This window comes from Bidens hawaiensis, unplaced genomic scaffold (genome assembly GCF_021521415.1).
Source record: "Bidens hawaiensis isolate Kalapana, Puna unplaced genomic scaffold, B.hawaiensis_p1.1 tig00017050_1, whole genome shotgun sequence".
Taxonomy (NCBI): domain Eukaryota; kingdom Viridiplantae; phylum Streptophyta; class Magnoliopsida; order Asterales; family Asteraceae; genus Bidens; species Bidens hawaiensis.
Window position 1 is genome coordinate 128,888 of NW_027492581.1, and position 14,216 is coordinate 143,103.

Sequence of the window (14,216 nt, forward strand, 5' to 3'; positions counted from 1 at the left end):
ATGTTCACTAAAATTAATTATTAATTTTGTGATTATTAAAATGCATTTTTATATGTGAGTTAAGGACAAACATAACATTTATTTAAAATAATTTGACACAAATATAAAATTTAAAAATTGTTCACACACACACACATATATATATAGACACACACACACACACACAAACAATTGACACTTTCATATAAAAAAAAGATTCTGTTTGAGTTTTAGAGAAAACAGTTTCCTGTTGAAGTTTGGTTTTGCAATGATCATCACCAAAAGTCTAGGCCAGTCTATAGCAAGAGTTGGTATACTTAATAGACTTGTTTTACACATGGTCAACTTTATGTAAATTTATCAAGAGTGAAGAGTATAAACGAACAAAAAATAAATATATTTATTTTAGATAAGCAAGAGAAAGTTGCAAACAAAACAAAAAATATTGTTTATAAGTAAAAATTTGTAGCTTTTGAAGTTTATGTTTTAAAGTTATAAAATTTTGTTTGTAAACATTATACTATGTAATGTCATTTTTTGTAAGTCCATGTCTTTAAATATTATGTTTTTGTTTGAATATGACTTACAATTATAAATTATATTGCTGTCTCAAAATACATATTAAAAAATGTTGTCGTTTGAAATTATATGTACCTTTACCTGGACGGTTTTTTATATTTCTGCCCGTGTAATACACGGGTCAATAACCTAGTTTATAATAAAATACTTCATTTTTAATTTTGGTAGAAGCAATAGAGCTTGCTGTTAGGTATGCATATAAAAGCATATCATTCATGTCCACTCTAAATCTACATGCTAGGTGCTATGCTTATCACATTCCATAGCTCCCATTGGCGGATCCAGCATACAAACGGGTGGTTCCGGGTTTCGAAATAATAGTGTACGGATATATAGAAGACGCGTAGGAACCACCTTATAAATTAAGAGGGAACCACCTAAAAAAAATTCCTGGATCCGCCACTGATAGCTCCCCACCTGCACCAAAAGTGTAATTTTTTGGTTCTGTATTTTTATTTGGACATCTTTACTTGCAGGTAGATCGACTTCAGTTTTGAAAGAAACAAATATAGTTCCTACTCTAGACCAGCATTCCATAACTCCCCATTGCATGAATATTTAAAGTTACTTAATGCTATTTTGAACTCTTAGAACATCCGAACATGCAATGCAAAATCAATCCCGTGTTGGGATTTAACGTGTCCCGTGTTATACCGGTTAACTTTAGTTTAGAAACAGCCGAATAATAATAATAATAATAATATTTATGGAGAGACAGCTTGCAGTTACTAACAAGACAATCATATTATTATTCCCTCTGACGCAAGGCATCGTAATTGACTCCCAAAACCTGTATAACTGCCGCGATTTTAGGTATTTATCAACCATCCATCCGTTCACTTTCTTCTGCTTATTAACTGTAATTAGTTCATTCATATGTTTGTTAAACCAGTGACGTCACTTTCACCTTTGATTATTATATTATTATGATTTGTTTGATTTCAGTTACGTCTAGATCGGGATCAGAAGGTTCACGCGATCGAGTTACTTGACCACTTGCATTGGTGAGTACGGTTCATTTGTTATTAGCTAGTGTTTAATTTGTTTTCAGCCTTCAATTGGATTGGATTTTGAGCTGTGTTGTTGAATTTAGCAGGTGATTAAGTAGATTAGGGCTTAATTCATCGTTAGTTAGCTGTATTGTTGAATTTAGGAGCTGATTAACTAAATTGAGGTTTAATTCATCATTGTTTAGGGTTTAATTGTTGTTCTCTGTCAATTGGATTGGATTTTAGCTGTATTTAATTTTAGCCGGTTTAATTCATAATTAGTTAGGGTTTAATTTGTTTTTGGCCTTCAATTCGATCGGATTTTGAGCTGTGTTGTTGAATTTTAGTAGGTGATTAACTAGATTGGGGCTTAATTCATCATTAGTTAGTGTTTAATTTGTTGTATTGTTGAATTTATCAGGTGATTAAGTAGATTGGGGCTTAATTCATCATTAGTTAGTGTTTAATTTGTTGTATTGTTGAATTTATCAGGTGATTAAGTAGATTGGGGCTTAATTCATCATTAGTTAGTGTTTAATTTGTTGTATTGTTGAATTTATCAGGTGATTAAGTAGATTGGGGCTTAATTCATCATTAGTTAGGGTTTAATTTGTTGTATTGTTGAATTTATCAGGTGATTAAGTAGATTGGGGCTTAATTCATCATTAGTTAGGGTTTAATTAAATGTATTGTTGAATTTATCAGGTGATTAAGTAGATTGGGGCTTAATTCATCATTAGTTAGGGTTTAATTAAATGTATTGTTGAATTTATCAGGTGATTAAGTAGATTGGGGCTTAATTCATCATTAGTTAGTGTTTAATTCGTTGTATTGTTGAATTTATCAGGTGATTAAGTAGATTGGGGCTTAATTCATCATTAGTTAGGGTTTAATTAAATGTATTGTTGAATTTCGCAGGTGCTTAGCTAGATTGAGCTTTAATTTATTATTAGCTGGAGTTTAATTTGTTTTTCGCCTTCAATTAGATTGGATTTTAGCTGTATTGCTGAATACAGGAGGTGATTGGCTAGATTGAGGTTTAATTCATCATTAGTTAGGTTTTAATTTGTTGTATTGTTGAATTTAGCAGGTGAGTAACTAGATTGAAGTTTAATTCAGCATTAGTTAGGTTTAGCCAATTCAATTAGATTTTTAGCTGTATTGTTGAATTTAGCAGGTTTAATTCATCATTAGTTAGGGTTTAATTAGTTTTCCTCCATCAATTCGATTGGTTTTTTAGCTGTATTGTTGAATTTAGCAGGTGCTTAACTAGATTGGGGTTCAATTCATCATTAGTTAGCGTTGGGTTTAATTTGTTTTCCTTCGTCAATTTAATTGGATTATTACCTGTATTGTTGAATTTAGCTGGTGTTTAATTCATCATTAGTTAGGGTTTAATTTGTTTTTCATCTTCAATTTGATCGGAGTTTTAACTGTATTGTTGAATTTAGCAGGTGATTTCACTTCAATTTGTGTGACCTGATTGTAAAGTTTTGAGAAAATGGGGGTTATGTCAAGACGGGTGTTACCTGTCTGTAGTAACCTCTGTATATTTTGCCCTTCCATGAGACCAAGGTCAAGACAGCCGGTGAAACGGTATAAGAAGCTTCTTGCTGATATATTTCCTCGATCTCAGGTGAATATTTTGACTTTTATGGTATCAATTTACTTCAATCGAGTTGAATTGACTAGCAACAATTTACTTTGATTGGAGCCCTAGTCTCCAGATTTTCTGTTTTGTGCACAATTGTCTAGTTATTAAAAGGATTACAGTTAATTAATTATTAATCGATTTCAAATGGCAGGATGCTGAGCCAAATGATCGGAAGATTGGGAAGCTCTGTGAATATGCTTGTAAAAATCCCTTACGCATACCAAAGGCAAAGTTTATTTCACTCATCTGAACTAACATGTTACTAATTTAATTATCTTTTAAAATACTATTTGTAACTTATTTTGCTTGATGATTTCTTCTATATAGATTACTGATTACCTAGAGCAGAAGTTTTACAAGGAGCTGCGTAACAAAAACTTTGTCTCTGTAAAAGCTGTGCCACTTATCTATGGGAAATTGCCATCCTCATGTAAGGAGCAGATGTAAGTTCAACTTGGAATACCTGTCATCTGTGGTTGTTTAGTTTTAAAGATTTTATGCCCTAATCACAGTAACTCAATAAGTTCACTTGCATAATTGATAAGTTAGAAGAGCATTAAGAAAGAGGATACTGTATTTGATTTGTATTCGGTGGTGTGGTGCTGATTTAAGCCTTGACTTTTTTTTTCTGTTACTTATGAACAATAGATTGCAGGAGTTGTTAGTTTGTCCCTTATAGACTTTTGACTATTTTTTTTGTTGCTTATGATCGTTTTAATTGTAATTATAATTTCTTCTCTTTCTATTTTTTACATTGCAGGCCACTTTTTGCCAGTAGTTTGTTGGGAGTTGTTCGGACCCTTTTAGATCAAACTCAGCATGATGAAATGCAAATTCTTGGTTGTCAGACTCTTGTCAGCTTCATAAACAATCAGGTAACTTTTGCTTTTAATGGATGTCAGTAAGATGATTCTCCTGGATCAAGAGTCTCACAGATGTATTTCATTTAGGGTCAAAAAAGTTAAAAATTTGTGGTCTGGTACTCTCGTTGTTTTGGGGTGACACTTTCCAATTTTTTAGATTTTCTTATAAACTTGATTGCCAATATTGCATTATTACAATAATAATAATCTAATTTGTTTTAATATTAAGTCTAGGAGGTTTTATGCATTACAACGTACTTTTGGTGACCTTCAATGCGTTTGACCTATTTGACATGTTTCCTTTTGTGCTATTTTTTAAGTTTACATGTTTGACTCATTAGAATAAGGTAAATGGGTTACAACTTCACCTCTAGCATGCTGCAACGAATCAATAAATAAGACGAAAAGAAACAAACAAACAAACAAACATTGAGATGAAACTGATTGACCTCTTAAAACACAGGTGGATAGCACATACATGTTCAACTTAGAAGGTCTCATCCCCAAACTTTGTGAACTGGCTCAAGAAATAGGAGACGATGAAAGAGCATTGCGGTTAAGGTCAGCAGGACTTCAAGTTTTGGCTTCCATGGTAAACATGTGTATTCTGTATTATCTTCGTCTTAATAGTGTATATATGTGCATAAAGTTACTAATTGCATATTGTTTTCCACATTTATTTGTAACTCTTGAAAATCTAGTAATGAAAGAACTATCTTCGTCATTTTCCTCTGTATTTTGTATTTTTGGAACCTCATGTTAACTTATTTTGAATATGCTGTACATCCTAATGACATAATCTAAATTATCTGGTTGATTTTTTAACCATCTTCATCATCTCTAATTGATTTTGATCCTTCTATTCGAGTAGGTTCGGTTTATGGGGGAGCAATCCCACATCTCTATGGACTTTGACAAGGTATGAAGCATGGCTTTTTCAATATCAGATTTGTGATCAAAATCCCTTCACATATATTGTAACTTTTGTTGATTTGAATGTAAATCACATCACTTTTCTTTTTTAAACAGATTGTATCAGCAACCTTGGATAATTTAGTGGAGACATCAAACAACCAAGAAAAGACACAAGAACACACTGACTTTTTGGATATAAATAAGATGATCACGAACGTTAACTTTAAAACAGACGCCTCCATGTGGTAAATGCACTTGTACATACAGATATTAAATTATGGCTTATATTTAACTATTAATGTTATTTCTTTTCTTATTTTTAACAGGGATGTACAGAAAAGCCCTTCTTACTGGGCCGGTGTTTGCTTGCACAATATGGCCCACTTGGCAAATGAGGGAACAACTGTACGACGTGTACTTGAACCACTTTTTCACAGTTTCGACACTGACAAACATTGGTTCCCAGAAAAAGGGTTGGCTTTTTCTATCTTGAAGTATCTGCAGATGGTGTTAGAGGAATCAGGTTAGATTATTTATAAGTTATAAATACAGATCATTTTAAAGCATTAACCATTTTTTTTCCATTTTAACTCAGATGACAAATCTCATCTACTCCTGTCAGTCTTGGTCAAACACTTGGACCACAAGGATGTTGTTAAACAGCCGGTTATGCAAGTGCACATCGCTAATGTGGCTACGCAATTGTCACAATATGTAAATCAGCAGGTCTCAGGTGCCATTGTTGGTGCAATATCCGATCTTATGAAACATTTGCGAAAATGCATGCAGAATTTGTCTGAACCGTTAAGTCCTAGACCGGGATCTGATAGCTCCTATATGGATCTTCAATGTGCTTTGGAAAATTGTATTTCAAGTCTCTCGCATAAGGTTCTTAACGCCCCTTGGATCTTTTGATGTTTTTAGCTGGAAAATTGTATCTCAGGTCTCTACTTCACTTGAATATTTGTAGGTTGGAGATGTGGGACCGATTCTTGATATGATGGCTGTAGTGCTTGAAAATATTCCTGCAATTGCTTCTTTAGCTAGAACGACTATGTCTGCTCTTTATCGAACTGCACAACTTATCAGTTCTGTTCCAAACATATCGTACAACAAAAAAGTGAGTACAGCTTATCTTATTAGCATCATGTAACAAGGGTAATTCATGCATTTTCTAATAGTTAAACTTCCTTCTGTGCAGGCATTCCCTGATGTTCTGTTTCATCACTTGCTTTTAGCCATGTCACACCCTGATCATGAAACACGTGCTCTTGCACATCGTGTGTTGTTCAATGTGCTTATTCCATCCGGCATTCTTCCATCGTTTTCATGGAGGGTAACAAATGAAAATTTCTCAGGGGAGAAAGAAAATCAGGCTGTTGAATCTTTGCAAGATGGGAAAACAGTATGATGCAACTTTCTAAAAATATACATGATCATATTTTACCCTTTCTGTTTCTTGATGTAGACCTTTGATCTTATATTCTTTCTTCTTTTTTGAAATTTTATAGATCTCGAGTTCCTTGAGACTGAGTCGCCATCAAGTGAGCCTTGTGCTTTCATCTATTTGGATTCAAGCAACAACGACGGGAAATACCCCTGAGAATTTTGAGGCAATGGCACAGACGTATAGTCTTGCTTTATTTTTTACTTTATCAAAGGTGCGATCTTTATCTAAAACAATTAGATGAAATCTTATATTTGTTCTTTTTCTTCTATTTACTAAACCTTTATACTTGGATTTCCTTTTTCAGAATTCAAATCACATGGCATTAATCCGGTGCTTTCAGCTGGCACTTACCCTTCAAAGCATCTCCTTGGATCAACAAAGTAAGATTTACATTTAATAAATCTATTTGTTAATTTTCTAATGTAAGTAGATTTTGAATGTTTTTAAGATTTTGTCATAATCATGTATCTTGCATTCTTGTGTAGGCGGTACCAATACACATGTTTACCCAATTATTATCTTTTGTCATAAGTTTATAATATTAATTTTTATGTTTTGAAGGTGGTCTGCAACCATCCCATAGAAGGTCCCTCTTCACATTAGCATCATGCATGATTATTGCTTCTGCAAACGCGTGCCATCTTTTGGAGCTGATTCCCATTGTTTGGTCAACTTTGACCGAAGAAACGGTTGGTTTTTTGTTTCATACTACTCATATTTTGAATCTCATATATTGATACTGCACTAGCATGATAAGGGTTCTCACCTATCCATATAAGAAATTGGTCAAAACAATATGATCCTTTGGATCAAAATTTCTTGGAGAAAAGGATTCTTACACAACCACCTAACAGCCCATTTGCCAAATAATATTATCTAAAGTTAGTTGCTATGCAGATGGATCCTTATCTTGCATTGGATGAAGGTATGAGGCTGCAGGTAACTTGTACAAAACCTGGTGAAGATAATTCTTATGGATCACAAATGGATGAAGCTGCTGCACTGAAGTCACTCTCTGCAATTGAATTAAATGAACAGCAGTTAAAAGACACACTTTTGACTCACTTGCTTTCAAAGCTTGAGAATTTGTCAGAGGTATTTACACTTTACTGCTTCATCTATTATTCCTTGTAAAGTAACATTATAATGTACAAAATGGGTATTTAACAGTAATTGTAATCATTCTCTGTGTTCTCCAGGAAGAACAGTTGAATATGAAATCACAACTGTCACAGGAGTTTTCTCCTGATGATGAATATCCTTTGGGTGGCCCGTTATTTATGGAGACACCACTGCCATGTTCTCCGGATGCTCAAACAGAGTTTCAGGCTTTTGATGATGTAATTCTTTAAATACCATTTTAATTTAATGTTTCGTAAGTCCATTGTAATATATTAATACTGCTTAAATGATATGTTCTTTGTTTAGGTAATGCCTCATGCTGATGAAACAGATGATACATTTCAAGAACAATATGGAGGCCAATCGGGTCGCAAAGATTCTCTCTCCATGAATTCACTTGACATTTTGAGTGTTAACCAGTTGCTGGAATCGGTATATTTTGCTTTTATATTTGTGTATGTAATCCCCTGTTTTGATGTCTAATAATATAAACATATGCAACAAGCATTTAGATGCGTTATTATAGTCATGAAGCGAAGTGGTTCTGATTCATATCTTATATTCTAACTGCAACAAAGTTGGTTATTTAAGTTAAAGTTACAAGTACTTATTTACCCTTTTTTAAATTAACATTATTACTTTAATAAATTTACATTATGTGCCACTGGTAGGTACTGGAAACAGCCCGACAGGTTGCAAGCTTGCCCGTTTCCTCAACTCCTGTATCATATGACCAAGTCAAAGATCAATGTGAGGCTTTGGTAACGGGAAAACAACAAAAGATGTCTGTGCTTCAGAGTTTTAAGAAGCAACAAGATTGCATGACAATAATTATATCGGGTGAACAGGAAACCAAAAGCCTAATTACATCAAACACTGTAAGAATCTCAACTTGGGTCTTCAACAGTTCACTTATTACCCTTATAACCATTTATATGAGGTCAACTATAGAAAGTCAGCATAACATTTATATTATGTTTTTACAGAAAACAGAGTTCCCAGCAGATGTCAAATTACTAACAAACGGCCACGTACATGATCAACTTATTCCCTTTACAAAAGAGTTCAGTCCACAACAGTCTTTTAGACTTCCACCTTCAAGCCCATACGACAAGTTTTTAAAGGCAGCTGGATGTTAATAAACCGAGTCGAGTTTGAGTTATATATATTCGTATTATAGTTTTATATTATAATTCTTCGTGTTGTATAAATTATTGATTTTTCTCCGGTTTTCTTGATCTTTTTCGAAAGTAGAAAAAGAGTTGGGTTAGATGCCAAAATGTTATAGTGAATACTCGAGATAATTATTCTTTTGATTTGGCTTGAGGTGTGTTTCATATTTCTATGTTGTGTGTTTGAGGATGAAATTTGAAGTTTGCTCAGTTTGAGATGATTAATATCATTTTATGGCCTTCCATTTTGTTATTTTCTTTGCTTATATTTGCTAGAGGTGTTCAATTGTCGGTACATGCAAACAGAACCATTTTAGGACTGGCGTCGAACGACTGTAACTTAAGTTAACTGGACACAAATTAACCGGTAACAAGTTCCAAGCTATAACAATCACAAATTAAACATCAATCTTAGTGTTAAATAACAGAAGATCAACCGATCAATAAACTATAACATTCAATGATTTATTCAAGTGAGCTGCAATTAGCTCACACTTGGCTGAAATGTTTAAATGAGCCAACTAGCTCTAGCTGTGTTACGAGCAAGTTTTAACCGAGGTAATTTATTAGCAACTTCTGAACCACAACCAACAACATGGAGACCAAAAATACTCGAGACAGAAGAGGTCTCTAGAAGTAGCGTCACACCGTCAATTAGCAGTTAATCAAGAATTGACTTTAAGTCTAATATTTGACTTTTTGACTTCAAAATTGCTAAAACCCCCTCTAAATGCAGAGTAGTAGATGATATAATCCTATTCTTCATCAAGACTCGAGAGGACCGACTTTTAAACAGCCATAGAAGAACTCGAGGTAGAATTACATCAACTCCACAAACACTACAAACCAAAAACACCATTTGTGTTTTAAAGTTGATCTACCTATTCAAATAAAATAAAATAAATGTGGACACTTGTCATGTTTTGGTTAATTCTTATAATTTTTTCCCTCCAAAACTAATATACCATAATATATGTAATAAATCAATAATGATTCACTTTCCTTTTACACTATATTTATATAATATTTATATATTTTTATAAATATAAATATTAACATATTATATTTTACTATATATTTAAAAATACTTGGTGAATTTCAAAAATCAACAATAAATCATGTTTCTCAAATGAAAATTGTTTCGAGTTTTTTGTGGAACTTAAATTTGATTTTATGGATCAAAAGTTGGTAAATAGATTATTTGGTACAAGTTAACTGCATTTAGGTCAAAATTTGTTACGGGTCAAAAATGAAATTTTGAGTATTTTTAAAAGTTTGATAATGCAAAATAGATTTATCATCAAATTTGTTATGGGTCCAAAGTATTGACTTTAAAATGTCAAAAGTATGAAAGTTAAAATTTTAAACATAATTCGGGTTTCAAATTTATTTTTAAGGGCATTTTTTGAAATAACCAAAAGGTTCAGGATTTGACAAACTGACTATTTTTCCCTAAACTATTAAAATATAAGAAAAGATTGCAAACACTTTCAACATGCCACCCCCATGCCTTTCAATGCTTCTAACTTTTATCAAATTTGAAATATTTATGTCAACATTAATTTTTCTTTCAATGGTGATCAGAATGTTGTATGGGAAGCATGCCAGACAAAACTATGCTCAACTGAAACAAAATATTCACAAAATTGAATGGGTTAACATGTTATTTTTTATGTTGTCATTATGACAAAGTTAAGAAGCTCTCTGAAACTTATCAAAATCTTTTTCATGGTATAGCTCACAAAAACATAGCTCTTGAAGAACATCCATTGTTACAATTTAATGTTCTACTTTCCTTTGATGGGTGGTAAATTGATAAATATATCAATAAAGGTAACGCTCCTTTTGCATTTAGGTTGAGTGGTTAGAACTACTATCGTATGAGAAGCTTTATTTCCGAAATTGGTTTATAACCAAAAGTCTTTCAATTATACATATGTGGCACCGAGAATGAATTTTTCAATAGAAAGAAGAATTCTCGAGTACGTTTTTGCACGGGCATTTTTTTTATTAAGTTCATTTAAAAAAATCATTTTGTGATATAAATAAATCAATTTATGTACACATTGTATAGATATAAGCATAGATGTAATACATTTTTTTTCATATACGCTATGTAATTATTTTTATAATTTTATAATTTGAATTATCTCGTGTGTGGCACGAGCTCTAAAACTAGTATTCTAATAAAGTAAAATAATTGTGGACACTTATCATGTTTTGGTTAATTCTCATCATTCTTTTCCCTCCAAAACTAACTTAATTAATCATAATATATGTAATAGATCAATAATTATTCACTTTCCTTTTATACTCTATTTATATTTATATTTATATTTTTATAAAAATAAATATTAAAATATTGTTTTACTATATATTCCAAAATACTTGTGAATCCAAAAATCAACAATAAACCATGTTTGTCAAAGATTGAAAAATCATATAATTTTAAATGTTATCATTAATATATTATACTATGTATATTGTGAGAGATTGTAAAGAAAAATAAAACTCGAATATACTTTCATTTTACAAAGTTATTTTTTAATTATTAAATTATAAATATATGTTTAAAAGTCGATCCACTTTTTTTAAATCAATCAATTTATCTATTATTAGCATTTTTATTATTATTATTATTATAAATTGTCATATAAATTTATATATTATAAATCTATGCTTTAAATCTATTGGTTAATTTAGTAAACTATATATATGTTAAAACGTAAAGATAGTATATACCAATCACTTTAAGACATAACAAGGTTTATCATATTTTATTTCTTAGTATTTTTATCTAGGATTGTTCTGGGTTTTTTGTGGAACTTAAATTTGAATTTTATGGGTCAAAAGTTGATAAATAGATTGTTTGGTACAAGTTAACTACATTTAGGATCAAAATTTGTTACAGGTAAAAAATATAAAAAATAAGAAATCTGAGTATTTTTAAAAGTTTGAGAATGCAAATAGATTTATCATCAAATTTGTTACGGGTTCAAAGTGTTGGCTTAAAAATGTCAAACGGATGAAAGTTAGAATTTGTACGTGCGTTTTTTTTATTAAATTCATTTAAAAAAAATCATTTTGTGATATAAATAAAATTAATTTATGTACAAATATTATAGATTCAGACATAGATGTAATATATTTTTCCAATATGTAATATATTTTTTCAAATACGTTATGTAATTATTTGCTTTACTTGTAATTTTTTAATTTGGATAATCACGTGTGTGACACGGGCTCTAAAACTAGTTCATTAATAATTCAAGAAAAAAAAAAACTAATCCGAGTCTTTAAAACGAAAGAGGTCAGCAACGAACCCGATACCGACAGAATTCTCCATTTGCAGTATAAACCCCTACCAAGAACATCTGCAGAACACCTAAGAATTTTACAAACAAGCAGGCAATCTGAAGAATTCCCCAACTAAAATTATTTTGCAGCCACTACCAAAAACAACCCTGAAACCGACAATATTTTCGTGTTTCATTCATTCTGCAAAAGCGAACCGCCACTCTTGTAAGCCAACAACAACTTCTCAGCATAATCTCTATCTTTATATATAAACTTCTCCAAAAACTTATCTTCAGGCATCGACAACACATTAAGAAACTTCGGCCGTCTCTTCAAAATCCTCTTCGCCATCATAATATCCACCACTCTAAACCGTGGAATCACCCGTTCCTCCAAACTAAGCATCAAACACTGCGGCCGACGCACCAACACATCCTTCTCAAACTTGACCTCATTAAAAAAAAACTCAATCCCACATCTCAACTTCGCCTCCGACACCCTAAGCAATGGCGGCGCCTTCACAAACATACTCGTAAAATCCCCCTTGGTAAACCCGTACGACCGAAACAACTCAACCTTCCGCTCAAACGTCTCCTCGCTCAAACAACTAACCGTATAAATCGCGTGAACCAACATCCTCGAATCAGTAGAGAACCCGAAATCCAAAACCTTCGACACGAGAACCTTAAGCTCGGACTCGCCCATAATCAACAGCCTCGGCTGCCTCATGATAACCGTCGCAAGCTGCGCACCCACAATCCCACATTGCTCCAAATACTCAACATTACTACTAACCCGAGTCACCGGGTGCTTAATATCAGCCCAATTACACCTCCACAAAGTCCTAATCAAATTCACATTATTACTATTATTATTATCATCAAGATTCAATCTTTTTAACACATCAACACATGGTTTCACTCTTTCATCAAATCTATGAGTCAAGTAAACAGGATTCTTGGAAATAAACTTACACAAGTCTTGATCTTTGAGGCCCAAATCTTGAAAAAAATCAAGTCTTGGCTTAAGGGTTTTGTGGACATCTGAAAAGAGGATGTGGGGTGACTTTAAAACCCAAGATTGGATGTCTGTGAGCTTGAAGTTGTGGGATTGCAAGAAGCTGATGACTGCTTGAGGGTTGGTTTGAGGTGATGAGAGGCGGTTGAAGAACCATATGGCTCTTGATTTTGGGAAGCCTAGGGTGTCTGTGAGGTAGGTGATGATGGTGGATTTGGATGGTGGTGATGATGGTATTGTGTAGAGGTAACGGTGGAAGAGGGTGGTCATTGTTGGTTGTAGGTAGATGGTTTGGTTTAGGCTTTTTTGTATGATTTTAGGATTTTAGGGCGAGTTGGTTTCGGGAATTGAATTGGAATTTGCATAATATTTGAAATTGGAAGAATTTCGATTTGGAATCTAAACATTACGATTAGAATTGGAATTTGAAGGAATTGAAATCTCATTCCATTTTTTATGTGTTCGTTTGATAAAAGAATTGGAATCGGTTTTTTTTTATCGAGAACAACGACGGAAACATTTTAGTTTTTTTTGCTTTTTTTTTCGATTTATATTTTGAGTTATGAATTATTTATTATTATTTTTGAATATTTTTTTGAGGGGTTTTAAAAAAGCTAAAATGTTTCCGCCATTGTTCTCGTTAAAAAAATAATAAAAATAACTCGAGAAAAGATTCCAACGAATTCACTTGAAATCCTTCACATTTTGCAAGGATTTAGAATCCATTGATTTAAAGAGATTTGAAGGAATTGAATTCCAATTCAGATTCCCATGAATTAAGATTCCAATTCCAACAAAACAAACACGCCATGTCATGGGATTTTAATTCCAATTCCTTTGAATTTCCACGAATTCTGTGAAACGAACGCGCCCTTAGAGTATTTGTTAGTGTAACCGGGAAGGTGGCAAATCACGACACGTAAGCGATATGGTGGAAATCGGGGTTTTGTTTTTTAGTTTTACGGTTTTACGGTTTCAGGTTTACTAGATGGTGTTATGAAAGTGGTGTCGAGTAATTATGGTTAGGTGGTATGAGTTGAAGATGTGTTATTGGTTTAGTAATTAATTAAAAATTTAAAAAAAAATGAAAAGAGACGGGCAATGCCACAATGATGGTGTTGGCCAAGGAAGTCAATTGGGCTTTCACGTTTTGGCGCACCACAATTAGTAGTCATATGA

General features: G+C 32.6%; 2 protein-coding genes across 2 annotated transcripts; one reads left to right on the forward strand and one right to left on the reverse strand.

The window, feature by feature from the left end:
* The first annotated feature begins 2,751 nt into the window (after positions 1-2,751).
* LOC143552929 (protein SEMI-ROLLED LEAF 2-like) lies at positions 2,752-8,933 on the forward strand. The gene is made up of 19 exons (XM_077043034.1): positions 2,752-3,183; positions 3,353-3,427; positions 3,529-3,644; positions 3,962-4,076; positions 4,528-4,656; positions 4,936-4,983; positions 5,094-5,224; positions 5,306-5,502; positions 5,575-5,867; positions 5,950-6,099; positions 6,181-6,384; positions 6,491-6,640; positions 6,734-6,809; positions 6,991-7,118; positions 7,327-7,524; positions 7,629-7,769; positions 7,858-7,983; positions 8,223-8,429; positions 8,538-8,933. Exons 1-19 carry the CDS (start codon positions 3,049-3,051, stop codon positions 8,688-8,690), a joined length of 2,772 nt encoding a protein of 923 aa, XP_076899149.1. The 5' UTR covers positions 2,752-3,048; the 3' UTR covers positions 8,691-8,933.
* Positions 8,934-12,212: 3,279 nt separating this feature from the next.
* On the reverse strand, positions 12,213-13,307 carry LOC143552912 (uncharacterized). Its single transcript, XM_077043019.1, has one exon. The coding sequence runs from the start codon at positions 13,305-13,307 to the stop codon at positions 12,213-12,215; it is 1,095 nt and encodes a 364-aa protein (XP_076899134.1).
* Positions 13,308-14,216: the final 909 nt, after the last annotated feature.

Excerpts from the sequence above, each read along its gene's own strand:
- LOC143552929 (XM_077043034.1), top strand. The coding sequence starts at position 3,049 with ATGGGGGTTATGTCAAGACGGGTGTTACCTGTCTGTAGTAACCTCTGT. Across the intron at positions 3,428-3,528 it reads ATCCCTTACGCATACCAAAG|ATTACTGATTACCTAGAGCA; the intron begins GCAAAGTTTATT and ends TCTTCTATATAG. Across the intron at positions 7,119-7,326 it reads CAACTTTGACCGAAGAAACG|ATGGATCCTTATCTTGCATT; the intron begins GTTGGTTTTTTG and ends GTTGCTATGCAG.
- LOC143552912 (XM_077043019.1), bottom strand. The coding sequence starts at position 13,307 with ATGACCACCCTCTTCCACCGTTACCTCTACACAATACCATCATCACCA.